This window comes from Agelaius phoeniceus, chromosome 4 (genome assembly GCF_051311805.1).
Source record: "Agelaius phoeniceus isolate bAgePho1 chromosome 4, bAgePho1.hap1, whole genome shotgun sequence".
Classification (NCBI taxonomy): domain Eukaryota; kingdom Metazoa; phylum Chordata; class Aves; order Passeriformes; family Icteridae; genus Agelaius; species Agelaius phoeniceus.
This window is the reverse complement of record NC_135268.1, coordinates 20,706,698-20,723,574: the sequence shown is the minus strand read 5'-3', so window position 1 is coordinate 20,723,574 and position 16,877 is coordinate 20,706,698. Positions and strand designations below refer to the sequence as shown.

The 16,877-nt window shown below is 41.3% G+C and overlaps 1 protein-coding gene across 7 annotated transcripts in view; it reads left to right on the top strand.

Moving 5' to 3' along the window:
* The window catches only part of FAM13A (family with sequence similarity 13 member A), a 125,597-nt gene that overhangs the window by 40,636 nt on the left and 68,084 nt on the right, over positions 1-16,877 (top strand). For all 7 annotated transcript variants that reach the window (XR_013182009.1, XM_054632746.2, XM_077177058.1 and 4 more), the window contains exon 6: positions 6,002-6,174. Coding sequence is in view for 6 of the 7 variants with exons in the window: in XM_054632746.2 (XP_054488721.2) it covers positions 6,002-6,174 (173 nt within the window). In the remaining variant the exon portion in view is untranslated. The remainder of the gene's footprint in view (positions 1-6,001; positions 6,175-16,877) is intronic.

The window sequence follows — 16,877 nt, the reverse complement described above, 5'->3', positions numbered from 1 at the left end:
GCCTCTCATTCCCCAGTCTGTCCATAGAGCCAGGGTTGCCCTATCCCAGGGGCAGAATCCAGCACTTTGCCTTATTGAGGTTCACATGGTTGGTCATTGCCCAGCCCTCTGATTCATCAAGGTCTCTCTGCAGAGCCTCTGCAGAGGAAGTCAATAGCTCCTCCCAGTTTAGGGTCTTCTGCAAACTTACTTAGTATCCCTTAAAGTTCTATGTCCAAGTAATTCATGAAGATGTTGAAGAGCACCAATCCTAAGATTGAGCCCTGTGGAACCCCACTAGTGACAGGTCTCCAGTCTGATGTCACCCCAGTCACTGTAACCCAACCCATGAGCCAATTGCTCACCCATCCCATGATGTGTGTATGCAGCTGTGTGCTGGACATTTTGTCCAGGATACTGTGAGAGACAGCACTGAAAGCTTTACTGAAATCCAAAGGATTCCCTTGATCAACTAAATGGGTTACCTCATCATAAAAGGAAATTAAGTTGGACAAGCAGGACTGGGATGTGGTTTAAAGGAAGATGATACTCATCTCTTTGATTCCAAAGGGTCTTGCTCTCGTTAAGACATCTGAATTTGCATAAAACATCAGAATTTCATTGAACTTTAAAGCTTCGTACACTTTAGGGTTGCATCAAATTTATAACTTCGATATCTGAGAAGAGCAGAGTGCAGAGGAGGTGTTTTAGTCATCCAATGCCTAAAAATACAAGTAGAGTAAGAGAAAGCCAAATTTGGCAGTGGCAGCTGCACGTATTGTAAAGATGACCACATTTATCGTGACTTTACGGTTTCAGTACAGCAGCTAATCAAGGAAGGATTTCAGGCTTGGTTTTGAGTGTGGAAGAGAGTTGGTAACTAAATTATTTTTCAAGTATGTGTTGACTCTGCTAAACCTGGAACAATTACAGAGCTATTGATCTTTGTCTCCCAGTGTCAGTAATTTGAGATGATGAGGCATCTTTAATTTGGAAAAAACTTCACAACTGTAATATTCCTATGTGGTTTTAAAATCAGTATCTTAGGTGTAGGTGAAGTGATGAATCAAGGTGTATTTTAGTGACATTTTTACGTTTCACCACTTTCTGAATAGAATCTATGTTTTGGGGAAGCATTTGGGCACAAACCCATTATAAGACAGCAGCCCTACTAAAGACAACTTTACTGAGGGACACCAGTTGTCACCAGTCTTGACTGGGACATTGAGGCCTTGACCACTCCTCTTTGGATGCAGCCAATCCCCACCCACTGAGCAGCGCATCCATCAAATCTATGTCTCTGCAGTTTGGAGAGAGGGATATGGTGGGGGCTGTGTCAAAAGCCTTGCAAGGTCCAGCAGATAATATTTGCAGTTCTTCCTTGCCTTCAGCTCTACTGTTATGCAAAAAATGGCAGAATAATTCAGGTTGGTTTGGATTATGTTGTTCCACAGCCTCTCTGACCTCTTTGTCCCTACTGGTCTAGTCCACATAGCATTCAAACCATGACTTTGGCACTTCCTCACACACAGAAATTCTGTGCTATGTCCAGTAATGTAATCACACCCTTAGTAGGACCATAGGAATAGAAAGTGAGAGAATAATGTAAGAAGTGTGAGATGAATGTAACTGAAAAATCTCACTGCAGATTTATCCCTGCCTTTGAAAGCCATTTGGGCCTGAAGTATATCTAGTACTCAGAGCTGCAGGAGATTTATCCTGTCCAGATTCATGCCAGAAATCCTTTACTGCAATAAAATGGTGGTGGAGCTGGTGTTGTGTGAGAACTGGCTGCAGTATGAAATTTTGGAGACCAACACAAGTACAGCATAAATACTCGGTCTGTTCACTGAATGACTTGAAGGGGTTTGCTGTCTCAGCAGGAATTTCCACCAGATTCTCTGGGGCAATTCAAGATGACCTAAACCCTCTGGCAAAATCTGCCTCCAAACAAGGCCTGGTGTAATTGTCATTACCATTAACTTTGGCAGAGAGCTATAAACTGTGTGTATGAATGGAGTGACTGGAATATATTTGTTCAAGAGGTTTCAATGGGCAAATACCAAGTGTGGGTGACTTTGGCGGGTGGCTCATTCCCTGGTCATTTGACTGGGCAGAACTGGTTGAGTCAGGTTGATTAGCTGTCAGGAGTGAATTACAGCTGGCTAATGTTCTCCCTTTCTCAGTCCTTCCTGAAGCAGAGGTAGTGCTGATGAGTGGATAGATTGACATTAAAGCTTTGTGCTGATAGCTAGCCAAATTGAGACTAGAGTGAAAAAGAAACCAGCATTCCAAGTTTCCATGCATTGCTCAGCCATGCCTGTGTTTTTCCAAAGAAATGTACCTTTTTCTATTCCATGGGATAATTGTATTGATATAGACAACTTCTAAGTTGAAAAGGCACTAGGGTGACAAGGTATGAAGCCTTTCAAAAAGTCATAGGGACCTCTATGCTTTGGTGGACAGCTGTAAGAATTCCATTTGTGCATTAAGCAAATTTTTGAGGGAGGTTTCTCTTGTCTGGAAGAGTGCTATGTTTATACACCTTTAAAGAAAAAAATGTGCTGTGTATGTTTTAAATACCTGGTGGGTTTTTTAAGGATTACCTTATCCTAATAATATCTTTATTATCCTTTCAGTGATGACATTTAAGTATAAACTCACAGCTAGTTTCTTCCAAAAGATCTTCATTTAGACTTCATAATTACTTAACTCAAATGGGTATGAATTGTCCAATTATATGGACATGTTCATGCATAGCTTGAGATACTGAAATTTTTTTGTTTTCGTACTTGAGAACATGAGTGAGGTACTCAGAAGAGCAGGATGACCTTTGCTAAGGATCTGTCTTCAAACCATGTTCATTCATATGCACAGAGCTCTCCAGACTCATCTGGAGCAGCTCCTGTTCTTCAAGAACAGAGAAAGATTACTCACCATACCACATCAGATCTTTAGAATATGTCAGATTTATCTTTGATCTTTGCACCCAGGAGCTTCTGACACCTCACAAGGAGATGAAACATCCCTGTGATGCAGCCAGTCAGTTATGAGGAATTTTGTTGTTGGTATTGTGTGGGATGATGTCACTTGGCTGGTCAGCTTGTGCCTCCAGGTGAAAGGTTTTCTTGCACTTTCTTCAACACCCATCATGATGCATGTTTATACTGGTCATAAAACTGACTAGTTTCTATTACAACTGCTAACACAGTTCCTTGCATCTGAACTTTGAGACAACAAAACTGGACAGCCAAATGCAGGATGTGCGGTGTAACATTTCCTTGGAGTTTTCTGTTTTTTGGTTCTGTGCTTTTGTTTTTATTTTGTTTTTATTATTGTCTCTTTGATTGTCAGTAGCATCTGATGCTATTTTGCTTGTATTTGGCTGAGAATGAAGGTGTACTTTAAATTACAGAGTAGCAGACATCAGCAGAGTCCATGCTTTCAATGGCCACAGACTGTAGCTATGCTGTAACAGCCCACAAGTTATCTGCTTCAGGCTGAGTCTGATCTTTGTGAAATGCAATTTGAGGTTAAGCTTCACCAGAGAAAAAACTTTCAGGAAACAAAAATCAAATTATTCTTTCTTCAGCCAAAGCCTATTCACTAGGCTTGTCCTTGGATTTATTGGTGTCATCTTCCAAAGTGAAGCCTTGTATGTATTTACAAAGATTTATAGATGTGTGTTTGTTTAGTGGTTAGATTTTGCCAGGGACGAAATGTTGCTTTCACAGACACCACACCACATCAGGCATCTCAGTATGCAGCAGGTCATATGTTCTTGAGCTGGGCTTGTTTAGCCTGGAGGAAAAGAGGTTGAGGAGTGACATTGTTCTCTACATGTACTTGAAAGGAGGTTGTAGCCAGTTGGGTTCTGGTCTCTTCTTCAGTGCCTCCAGACCCCAGGCCCTGCTGCCTCCTGTTGTGATTCTCTCCTGTAGCACTGCCATTGTGTAGCTCCCTGTCTGCCTCCCTCTGCACAAACAGGGCTTTCCCCTTTGAAATCACTGCACTGCTGCTGTTTTGTGGCAGCTGAGAGGCACTGCCTGGTGCCCATGTTCTGTGTGCCCAGTTCCATGGTGCCAACAGCCAGAGGCTGCTGCAGGTGGTGGGCTAACAGAGTGCTGCTGGAACCAGCAGTGGTCCAAAGGTGAGATCCTGACTTCAGGCAAAATGCCCATTGACGTCAGCAAAGTCAGCATCTTACTCAAACCAAGCAGTCCAGAGGCTGAAACTGGGAAGCCCTCTCAATATTTCTCTCTGATTTCCCTTTGCACTGATACATATTTTATTTTTCATTTTACTATCTACAAAGCTCAGTAAAAAGCAGCCTTTTGTCCCATGAAACTTTTCAGCATGCACAAAGCAATTTGAAAGCAACTGTGAGTAGAATGAAGAACTAGAAACAGAAGTAAATAAATTTTACCAACAAATCTTAGGGTAAGCCAGGTACGAAAAGAAGTTCAGAAGTTCTGATTTACTGTCCAGAAGATTTGTGACAACTACAGCAGGCAGCAGAACTGAGAAACAAATGGATAATTAAAGTCATTAGGAGGCACCAGCATTATTTCTTCAGAGAAAAAATTGTTACAGAAGAGCCCGTGAGTATGTGCATAGGTATAGTCAGTATAGTGCACTTGAATTTTGAAAATGTTTTAATGGGGTTGTCAACAGTTCCTAAAGAAGCAAAGATTCTTTAGAAATCTGTATTGTGATCAGAAGGAAAAGCTTTTTATGGATTAATAACTGGAAAGCAGTAAAAAGATATGATTGGTTTAGTGGTGGAGAAAGGTTTTCTGAGAAGTACCTTAAGGATCTTTGTTGGAATCTGTGTTATTTAACTGTTTCCATAAAAACCTAGAAAATACTCAATGTACCGCTAATAGAAAAGTATTCAAGGCAGGAAAAACTAAAAGCTACAAGGCTACAAGGACTTTCAGAAGGCTTCTAATTTACTCTTTATTGGGTGAAAAACTGATTAGTTGAGTTTCCATCACTATGTGCTAACTATGTCCACAAAACCCCACAGATTATATAAATGTGTATACTGATGAGCTCCAAGTTAAGCAATCATGAAAGCAAATTAGGAGTTAGATTTTCATGAGAAGCCACCACTAAACCTGCCTTCATATATAATGCCACATGAAGTTCTGACTACATTTTAGAAAGGACTTCATAGTAGGTGAAAAGGTGTAGAGAAAAGCAACAAAAATGATCAAATATGTGAGTATGCCTTCTATAAAATGAGAGCCCAGACAAACTAATATTTTTCTGTCTGATTAGAGACCTCTACTGGAGTAGTATAAAGTCAGGATTGGTATGGTTAAGGAAGTTAAGGTGGTTAAGGAACAGTTACTGGCAAATTCTCATAATTCAAAACCAAGGGAAAGATTATGTCACCATACCTAAAATAGAAATACTTTTCAATCAATTTTAATCAATGTGTAACAATGTTGCAAAACTCCCAGCCGTCGGGTCTTGCAAAGGCTAAAACCAGAAGTGAACTCAAGAGCAAACTGAACATAATCACAAAGGTTAGGTTCAATGTTTGCTTTTAAAATGAGGGGCAGACCTCCAAACTAGCTCTTCTCCCCTTAGCATTCTTAGGGCACATGTTGATATCAATTGTCATTTTAAAAAGGGTGGAAAGGGAGTTGAGAAGTGCTATAATAATTGCTGTTAGCATTAGTTTCTCTAGTAGTGTCAAGAAGCAAATTCAATGCAAATGTTTTTAGTCTGTCTGCTGTGATACAGAAAATAAGTATTTATTTTACTTAACTTTCTTTTCTTTTTTTTTTTCTTGTCCCTGCTCTTTCAATAGACACACCTTTATTTTTCTTTAAATAGTCCTTATCAAACTGAGTGTTTGATTTATATGTATTTTGTAATTCTGTTTTTCACCTTGTCACCTTTGCTGTTTGTACACCGGTACAGAATGTCTTTCAGTTAGAGATTATGTGAAAGGGCTGTTCTGGCCTTTCTTCTTTTTACATTTCATTTTTCTCTCTCCTTGCTTCTCTAGATGACCAAACCTCCAGCGGAACGATCCAGCCAAATGTGCCTATTGCCACAACCAGGCCAGTCAGACGGAATGCCTCAAGTCAGCCTCCCATTACCAGACAGTGGTTCATGTGGGAAGGAGATGGATTTAGCAGATGAAGTCTCCTTTGTTAACAATGATGTGTTTTTCTCCAGGTTAGTGTTCTTTTTTTTTTTTTTTTTTTTTTGTCTTTTTTTTTTTTATCTTTGTGTTTTTCTCTTTGCTTGTTTTATCCCTGCATCTCTGGCTCTGGGTATTTTGAACACTTAAACAGGATACTGGGGTGTAAGATAAATTAATGTGCCTTTTCTGGTTGAATCCACACTCCAAAGCTGGCTGTGTGCTTTAGTTTTCCTCTCCAACATAAAATTTCAAGCATAAGAAGGTAGCCAGCTTGGTGAAGGAGTGCAGGTGGACAGGTCTGATCTACAGGCAGGCAACAGAAATTACACCAAGCACAAGATGCAGCCAAAAAGTGTCCCTTGAATAATCAAGTGTATTTGATCTGCCCAGTTTAAGTCTTAACAGATGGCTGACTTTATTCTCACTCTTAAATCCAAAAAGGAAGGGGCTTTTGTAGGGTTTTCTCTTTCTGGCAAAAATTGTGCTACTGATAGTACTACTCCATTCAGACAAGAATAGAAGAGTATGTGTAGAGTACCTATACAAGTATATTTGGGAATTTATCTGTGAGAGTCTATTGGTGTAAAGCATCTATAAAAGTATCTATCTAAAAGAGTATTTTGAGTTTTGATTGCTGGCAGATTGTCTGTTAGGTGAACAGGTAATGGGCATTTTGCTTTCTTGTAAAGTCCTTCCCTGCACATCCGGCTGACCTGGCATTTTTTCATTATTCTCCAGATATTTAATTGAGTCTGCCATTCTCTCTCCTCTTGTGTCTAGTGCAGCACATGAGGGATTCAGGTTACTGTGGGAAATTTCAGTGTGCTACTGAAATATGGAATTGGCCTGATGTGGGAAATAGTGCTATTCACATGTCATGGAACAGAACACTGCAGTGTCCCAGCACACCAAGCAGGAACACAAAGCAGAGGCAGTGCTGCCAGACACGTAGCTGAGTGACTTCACTGTGTAAGCAGGAGATGTGTGCTATTCTCAGCACCAGAGCAGACAGTTTACGAGACAAATTAGCAAATTATGCACTAACACTGGATTTTGGTTCATAGTAATGGTGGTGAAGCATAGGTGTTGAATTCGGTTTCTAGCCCATGGCAGGCACACATGCTCTTTAACTCTGAGCTATGTTAGCTGTGTGTTTCACTCTCCCCAAGCCTCCCCAAAAATTCCTGCAGCCAGAACACATCAAGTTTGTTTACACGGCTTCATCAATCCAGCTGCTTTTCACTGAGATGATTTAGAAATCAATGATCAGAGCAGGTCACCTGGCAAATTGGAGAAGGCAATACAGTTCTAGCAGCTAGACAGGGCCAGGCAGGTGGGGCTGTGGCAGAAGTTCCAACCTCTGGTGTTGATATGCTGGAGGCTGGCAGAGAGTGTGCCTGTAGTCTGGTTTGTGTTCCCAGGTGTAAAGGGAAATGAAGTGCCCAAGGGTTGAAATAAAGAACTGCCAAGTCTCATGTCTGGGAAGGTGTGTGTGTCTGATGTACTTCATGAGGTACCCCAACAAATTGCCTTTCTTTTATGAGAACAGTCCCCAAACAAAGTAATTATTTGGTGTAGGGAATCCTGCTTTCCTGTCAATGTGTAATTGCTTAGAAGAGTACTGCTGAAGTATGGGACAGTTGGGCCAGTGCTGGCACAGGACATTAAGCACCAAATGAAATGTGTTTGTAATTAGGCAGAAGCCTGATCTTCTTGGGCCTTGGGTTGAAAGATGTCTGCATCTCTTATTTTATCTGGGAAATTAATTAACTGTAGAAATTAATTCTCTTGTAATCCCATTTTGTTCAAGAAAGCCCTAGTTTCCTGTCCTGTCACTCTTCTGTACATATTTACCTAATTGCATTGAATATCTATGCTTCCATTTGCTTCTGGTACTTTTTTGTCAGTGATCTACTGCTGCTGCTGAAAGAGAAGGTAGGTAGTGTTTGCTGTTTTCTTTGCAGCTTCAGGCTGGCAGCTTGTTGGGCAGGATGGGATGGAGAGAAGGCTGTAGACCAGGGGAAGAGCAGAGAGAGGTATTTAGCAGACCTGACATGCTTGGGGGACTCCTGTCTGTGCAACAGGCACAAACCTTGATTCCATGGCATCAGTGTAGAGCTCTGATATATCAGGAGTGGTTTTAAACCTGCTTTTGGCAGCATTGTGCCACTGCCATGTAATTTAAACCCACAATGAAGTATTACCTGGTGTTACTTCAGTGCAAGGCTATTATTAGGAGTTTTCACCTTTTTCAGCAGGAGGACTCTGGCATCTGACCTAGATTACAAAGTGCTTTGCAAACACACAGCTATTCTTGTTGGGGGGTTTTGTGTCACAAGGTACCAACAGTTCTAAAATAAATCTTATCATTAATTACATGTAATTACCAGATAAGTTTTAGTGAAACGACTGTATCTGCTCAACTATGATATGATCTTTGTTAAAAAAGAATAAAGGTTGTTTTTGGCAGTGATAATCATTTGCTGTTTCATGAAAACGCCTGTGGTTTGTTCCCTTTCCATGCTCAGATACCATGATATGGGTGGATTAGAAGAGGATGAAGGGCTACACGGAACAGTAGATGCAGAATTCCGCTTCTAGCAGCTTCACAGGTGTAACAGTGAAGAAGTAACCACCCACACTAAGCCCCTAAGGCTCCCTCCAGCAAGGATTGCAATCTTCAATAAATTTTCCATCAGTTCCATTTGACGCTAGAGCCTTCAGGCAGAAATTAAGAGACTTCTGGTTGATTAGTGATTTTTAATACTATTTAAAATGCCTCTAAATATGTGTCTTCATGCAGTTGTCCTTAAAATGAAAATCCACATATTCAGTAGCAACTACATTTGTGACTATGTCTTCTATAATGACTTACCATTTTTTAAAAATACTGAAAGTCATGTTATGCCTCCTTACAGGTATGATATTCCTCATTGCAGGAATTTTTTGATATGCAATATATCAGTTGCAGTCAAAACATTGCAGAGCATAAAATCTGTATCACCTTCTGTTCACAACAGTTATCTTAAGAAAGTGTTATAAGTTATGTTCTTTTTTTCTGAAAAAAATTGCTGGATTAACTCTATATACCTGTAGTCCCCACTAGCACATAATGCATGTGTTGTTTTGAAAATTGCCTCATTATTATAGCTGTATGCCAAGGGCAAACTGCTACTTAAGCAGCAGCAGAAAAGCATATGTATGCAGCTCTTGAGTAAATCCAAAAACAGTGGAGAAGGAAAGAGAGAAAGGAAGGAAGTAGAGAAGGGGCAGAAGAGACTGGTCCTCTGAAAAAATGATTAAAGTCTTTAGGCAGTATGCAACCTGTTGCTTACTTCTATGAGTCTCATCTCATTTTTGCAGAGTTCCTGTGCAGAACTTCAGGGCAGCCAAACCTCCAGAGCCTGGGAACCACACATGTCCTTTGTCTTTACCTGGATGAGAGCCACAAGACACACACTGCAGACTCAGGAGCTGGGGAAGGCAACAACTTTTGGAATGGAGAGTGGGCTGGAGGGAGTGGGCCACCCTGGGACCTTACCAGACCTTCAGTGAGAGGGCTCTGGAGTGGTCCTGCAGCTCTGTGAAGCTGAGAGTCTCTGGATCCCTTTCTTTCTTTCTCTGTCTAGAAGGAAGAAATCAAAGCTCCGGTTCATAGATAACTGCAGTAGGAATTGGCATGATTTAAAATATGCTTAGAGGTACTAAAACTTCAAATAACTGCTTCAAATAATAGATTCAAATGGCTTTTACTTCAGGGTTAGATATATTAAGACTTACATGGATACAAAGGTGGGAGGGCTTCTTGCAAGCAATTCTCTTACCTTTTGTGCTAAACTTTGTATACAAGCAAAGAGAAGAGAGAGCCTTCAGGAAGGAGGGAAAATGCTTCCTGCAGTCAAAATGTGAAGCAGGGGATTGAGGATGGTGAGCATAAATGTCTTTCCTGATACTGGCTCAGAGGTGCAAGCTGTCTGCAGACTTTGGTTGACACTATGCAGGATCTTTTGTCCAGGAAAGGTTGCTGAAATATGCTTTGCTGTTGTTTGTGTCTGTTCTAGCACTTGCTGGAGCTGCATCTCTTTGCACTCCTGGGACTGTTTTGAAGAGAGATCCTTCAGTGGGAGAGCATCCTGCTGTTTGTTGTGCTGTTAGGCTCTGTGCATGGAAATATCAAAGGAGTGCAGCTGAGTACCCATCCTTGCCTAGTAATGGTTGGGTGCTGGGGAATGGGTGCCATGTATGGCAGGCAGACTTTATGAAAAATACTGTGCAGCTCCTCAGAGCCACAGCTTAGAGCAGCCACAGCAGTTGTTCAGTGAGCCAGCCTTCTGTACTTTGTAGCCACATCTTTGTGTGCCAGAGATCACAAATTCCTGTTTGTGACTGCCATCACAGCTGCAGTGAGATGTGCCAGCACAGATAATGCTGTGCTGGCTTTCTAACACGTGCATGTTCTCAAAGAGAAGGTTTGTTTACACATCAACCTTTTGTTCACAAAAATCCTTGTATCTGGCCTGTGTCCTGAAAATAAAGGAACCACATGCCTAGTAGCATGGTAGCATCCCTAAAATAAAGGGTTGGTTAATGTACCCTGCTGTGCCTTCTTCTTAATGACACTGTGTATTTTCACTGCTAGTTATTGAGGTATGAAAACATACATCTATTTGTATGCTGAGAAGTTTGTGCTTACTGTAAACACTTGCCCTATTTATTGGCTTTCCTCTTAGCAGCTGAGGTTTAAAACTGAGGCAAGCCAAAACTTATCATTATTCTCTGACATGTGATAAGAATTGGCCTGTTCTTGCCAGAACAAATCAAACAGGGGGGCTAGTGTTGTTTGCTTAGCTGACTGGTTTTGTTTAGGTTTGGGGTTTTTTGTTTTTGAAGTCTGTCATGCCAGTACATTCAGTCCCCATCAAAAGTAATAATTTGCCTTACCACTGAGGAGCCTTGCTGCCTGGTTTACATAAGGGATTGCAGCCAGGCAGCAGGCAGGGCTGCCCTGATTCTTCAAGAAAACGATTCAAGAAAGGGGTAAAGGTCTGGAATGTTGGTGGGGAGGTGGTAAGCACACTTCCCTTCTGCATCATTCAGCATGCAGCAGCCTCTGGCAGGCTCTGTTCTGAGCCCTCAGAGAGAACATTTGATGTGAAGTGTTGTTGCTTTTTGCCACTTTCTCTCTTTAGGTTGTGTTGAGTTAGTTTTTCCAATCTGACTCATTTAACTTTGCAAGTACATTTGTCTCCACCCTCCTATGCAATCAATTCCCTTCTTTCTTGCATTGTGGGATGCTGGCAGCAGGAACTGCCTTACATAATGAGCTGTTAAGAAAAGCAGTTAGTTTTCTAAAAACACAGTCACAAAGACATGTGATTTCTGTGTCTCTCCAAGGCAGGTGACTGTGAATGGAAAATCAGGGTGTGGCCTGAGCTCTTCCTGGGTTCTTCTCCCCTGTCTATAGCCCAGATGTAATAACAGTTACAGACCCATGTAATTATGTAGATTTTTTCCATGCAAGTCACCTGGGTGGATTTCAGTGTACTTTTCCAAGCATTTGACCTTTCTCTTCCACCCTGCACAGGTTACTCCTTTAAATTAGGCTTTGTCCATCACACCATTCTAATTTTCCTTTATAATTCTAGCCATTTTATCTTTGTCTCTCTTTGCAAGATTTACATGGTGACAAATTATGGCTTGTGGTATGTAGAATATTTTGAATCTGGTGCCCTGACCTGTGCCACAGAAGTGGAAGTTCATCTTGTAAGCAAGAAGGATCATATATGAAACAGGGATCTGGTGACTATTCGAGGTGAAAGGCACATATGCACTCTTATTGTCATAATGTGCATATGGAAACAAAACTTCTTTCGGTCCATGAGTCAAGCCAAGCCATATTAGCTTTTCCTGTTTCCTGGGACAGCATCCAGCAGCCTTAGAAATCAGGAAGGGACTACAGTAAAATCACAGTAATTGACTAACAAAGCTGGAAAAAAATTACTCCCTTTCTGTACCTCAGGCATTGCTCTCTCAGCTAGAAGGATTTTTTATTTTGTTATCTGCTTTTGCTGTGAGGAGGAAGTCCCTACATCTCATGAAGCTGATGGCTTTCTGATACCAACTGGGTCACATAATAGATGTGCTGAGGAAATAAAGGACAAACATCTGTATGATTTTTAGGTAATTTTTAAACAAAAGAATATGTGACCTTTTATTGGAGAACACACAGTGAATCATAAGGAGTTTAGGTCAACCTTGGAAATCTTTGTGCTTTTAATATTTATGTGTATATAAACCAAGACACTCATCACAAACCCCTGTTTCAAGCAAGTAGGGAAGAAACAAAGCCTCTGCACTGTGACTTGACTTATTTTTACTTCAATAAGTAAGTAGTTCCCTCTCCTGTGCCTTCCTTAGGCTGTCTGCTGAAGTGCCTGGTCCATTGTTTGACAGGGTAGGCTCAGCACAGAGTGCTCTTTTTCCGCTAGATTTACAGAGCCAGCAGTTTTTGACCACCTGAGGCTGTGAGGTATTCCTTCCCCTGTGTCTCTCCAGAGGGGACCTGGGCCTGTGTCCTGCAGGCAGTCCCCACAGGAAGATCAGCAGGCAGAGGTCACTGGGTTCTCAGTCAGGTTTGTTTGCTGCTGCAATTTCCCGGTTCAGCTGGGAGAGCTGCGCCTTTGGACGTTGTGTTCAGCACGTTGCAGCGTAGGCTGCTGCGTTCAGCTGTGACTTCCTATGACACACATGTATATTTTTATTCAAAGTGGTCAGCTGGCTGTCTAATAAGAAGAGGCTGAGAGTGGCATGGCTGAGTTGTCACTCACTGCTGCTGTCACTTTGCTTGCATTAGTTTGGCTCTGAGCTGTTTCAGCATTGTAAAATCCTTCTCTTTCATGGTCAGTGGCCACGAGAGATTTCCTCTCATTTTATCTGTTGTGAGGAGTATGATCCCAAGCTGACTGCTTATCTACAAATTGCACTTCTCACATTGGCTCAGTGCCTTCCTCCTGGCCAGAGGGGGTTACAGTTAGGAAGTGTGAAGATAGTTCTGTTCCTGTACCAAAGCTTTTCTTTTCATTATGCACCTGCTAAAATAGTATGTTTGTGCTAGGGATGCCTGCAAAGAGAGGCCACTAGGTAGTTGCAAAGAAAAAACAAAAACTGCCTGGTTGTTAATGACTTCTAGTTGTTAAGGCTTTGACAGGACTCCTGGAAACAAGATTCCACCACCAGTTTCTCAGGTCCTTTCACAGTCTCAGGCTCTGTACATTCAGAAAGCTTGAGTCACATAGGGAGGGATTAATATCTGATAAAATAACAGTTTTATTGTTCTGCGTAATGGTTAGGAACTTTCTAGCCACTGAAAAATGATTGGGAGCACTACAATCACTACAACATATTTTATAAAATGTATAGATGTTTCCTTCAAAAAATCCCATCCTGAAACTTCAGAAAGTATCAAATTGAAAAAAAAAATTCAGGTGACCATTGTTCTAACAGATCTATTGAGCATCACAGAAAAAAAAGTTTCCTCTAAAATCTTGTTAGCTTTTGCTGGATGTATGCTCCTTGAGTAGAAAAATATATTCTTTTCCCAAGACTCTGAGAGGTGGCTGGGAAGTTGAAAACTTACAGACCTTACCCATGTTGTTCTGAATATTCCTGATGATGAACTCATGTGCTGAACTTGTTTTTCTGCAGTATCCACTTGTGCCAGTCCTGACAGGAATGTCCTGCAGTGGGACAGAAGGGTGTTTGCACAGCCTGGACACATACAGAGCAGCTAGGGCTCAAAGCTGATGTTGCAAATGAGGGGCACAGCAGTGAGCTGTGCTGATTAAGCCCTCTGTATCTCTGTATCTGACTGTGCATAAACAACCATTTGTTGTTTCTTGCTGTACACACAGCTGGGCACAGGAAGAAGCCCCAAGGCTGACCCGAGAGGGCTGTGTTCTGTTCAAATGCAATCAGGTTTTAATGGATCTGGTCAGTGTTGCCTTTAGCAGGATCTCCCTTGCTTCTGTGGCAGATGTATCTTGCAGCTCTAGGCAGAGAGCTGGAGTTATTTTCACCCAGCTCACTCTTGTTTTGTACTTCCCAGCCAGAGTCCATCTCTCCTGCCGAGTCATCTTTTTCCCACCAGCTCTCCCGGGAGCCAGGCTGGCCACTGGGGCACTGGTACAGAGGGGGACTCCTTTCAGTCACTTAGTCAGCTGGAGAAGAGGAGCTATTCCTGGAGGGTTTTTTTCTGGAGGGTGACTCTGCCAGACTGCCTCCTTTGCCAACACAGACAGCAGTTTATCTTTCAGTGGAGTAAAAAGCCACGTGCAGCAAACGTGAATGGTGTGGCCTGTTCCTCTGCTTTCCTCAGCCCCTTCCCATAGCCTTGTTTTTTGTCTGAACTATAAGCATGTCACTTGGACGTGCTTTAGGAAGCAGGGAACATGAAGGGTGCAGAGGTATGGACTTCAAAGGATAGTAATTTTGTAGAGGATTGGAAGGATGTCTTTGGAAGATGGGAAAGTGTAAAAACAGTGATATTTTTGGTCATGGAGGGAGCACCTGCGACTCATTAAATATTTTAAAACTTTTTTGTTAACAAATGAATGCTTGTTTTTCATCATTTTTAATGATGTTTTCATTGGTCTGAAACAGTTGGATTTTTAAAAAGCTTTTGTGCAAACAGTTTTATAGAAAAAACAATTTAGTGTTTTAAAGAAATAACGATTTAGAAGAGTGGGAGAAATTTCATTGGGCACTAAAATTTAGGAATTTCATTAGGCTAGCAGAGCTTTGGAGAAAGCCTGCTTTGAAAATAACTTGTGCCAGACTGGACTGCTGCTTGTTTGCTTGCTCTCCCATGCTCTGGCACTTGCACTAACTGGTGCAGATGAAGAACCTAGTGACCTTGTCACTCAGCATGCTTTACCCTGTTCCCACAGCAGATTAGCTGGCACAACCATTCATCACTTGTTGCTTTCCCAGGAAACCCTTTAGGAACCTACTCCCAGTCCTCCCCCTTCTCCAGGATGGAGGCCAAGAAATAATTTCTGGGCTATCCCGTGGGGTGAGAGTCCTTTGGAACAAGTTAAAGCAGCAGGCAAGCGGGTGTGGCAGTGCTTGCAAAGGACACTGCTGTTTAATGAAGGGAAGCCACTGCAGCAAATCCAGGTCTCCAGGGAGCATGAGGTGTCCCTTGCAATGGGAAACTTTTGTGCTTATCTGTTGGATGAGGTCAGGTATGCTGAGAACCTGAAGCTCTGAGAAGCTTTCAGTTTGGTCCTTACTTTTCTCTTGTCCCTGCAAGTTTAAGAACAGTTCTGGAATATGTTTCCTCTTTAAGCTTTAAGTAGCTGAAAAGGTTTAAAAGGTAATTTGGCCTCTGAGTTGCAGGAGGGAACAGAAAAGCTATTGTGCAAAAACCAGTATATTCTCCACAGATACGCCAACAAGGCTTGTATTTCTATGCCAGTGCAAAAACTAAAAGGGGTAAAATGAAGTCAGCTGAGAGCATCCTGCTCCTCTTTTGGACAAGAGGAGTATCAGTTACAAAAGTAAGAAAGAAAATTCTGCAAATTCCATCTAGACTGTTTGCATAAGGCTTGGTGTTCCTAAACAGAGGCAACTGAAATTTGTAAGAACATTAAAAATTCACTATAATTATTGATGAATTACATCAGTAGTTAATTATTCTCACCACTTTAAAATGTCTTAATTTCTAGACGTAACTTGCAAATCTTTGACTTCCAACCATTGAGTCTTCATCAGTTTGTGAGTACTAGGTCAAGTATTAATGTTTCCTGCATACATCAACGATTTTCTTTGAAAAGCCCTAAATGTGTGGGTTTAATTTTTGTGTGCCCTTCATGGGCTGTCGCTTAGCACTCTTCGGTTTTTCACAACTTGCTTTGAAATGGGAATTCTTGAACGGATCAAAGTCTTTTGCAGCAACCAAAACCTAGCAGGAAATACAGGCGTAACACACCTTTTTGATGTAATACCCATGTTGATGTCTCTGAGGATGATGATGATAGTTTCTTCAGCCACACAGTCACTCTGGGCCTGTAAGTATGATGTTGTACCCCCATCTTGCACATTTTGAAAGTTTTAATGTTGTCTTGCACACAACATACATTAAAAACCACCAGTTTTTATGCATAAAAATATACCAGTATACATACATAAAAATAACCACCAGCATAATTTGACTTTTTCTTACAAATCACTGAAACATCGTTAAGTGAAACAGGGCTGAGCACCAGCTTTGCAAAGTCACCGTTACTACTTTTAAACCCTTCTGAGGATTCCCCTTTCACTAAATTATGTTTTTAACTCCTTGGTTGGTCTTTCTTCCTGTTTATGCCCTTTTGGAGGGGGCCTTTTTAGTTGTCTGTCTACTTTGTTTGGACTTGAAGGCCACAGTTTCCAAGTACAGTTTCTATTTACATGTGACATGCATTTCATATGTGCACACAAGTCTTCTGGCTTGCAAGAGATTTTCCAGGGTATTTATCCTTTATAATGGCAGATGTTCATATACATAGATACTTTAAAGAAGAAAATGTGCCTGTTAATGTAAGTATGTGTACATAAATAATGGAATTTTTGATTTTCTATTGGTAGTATTTTGAAAAGTACATTCTGTAATTTTCAGTCTGGCAGTATCTTTTCTTTGCGTTTCATGTTTCTGCCAGAGGGAAAATATTGCATAACTTAGTAAGCATTGTGGGAA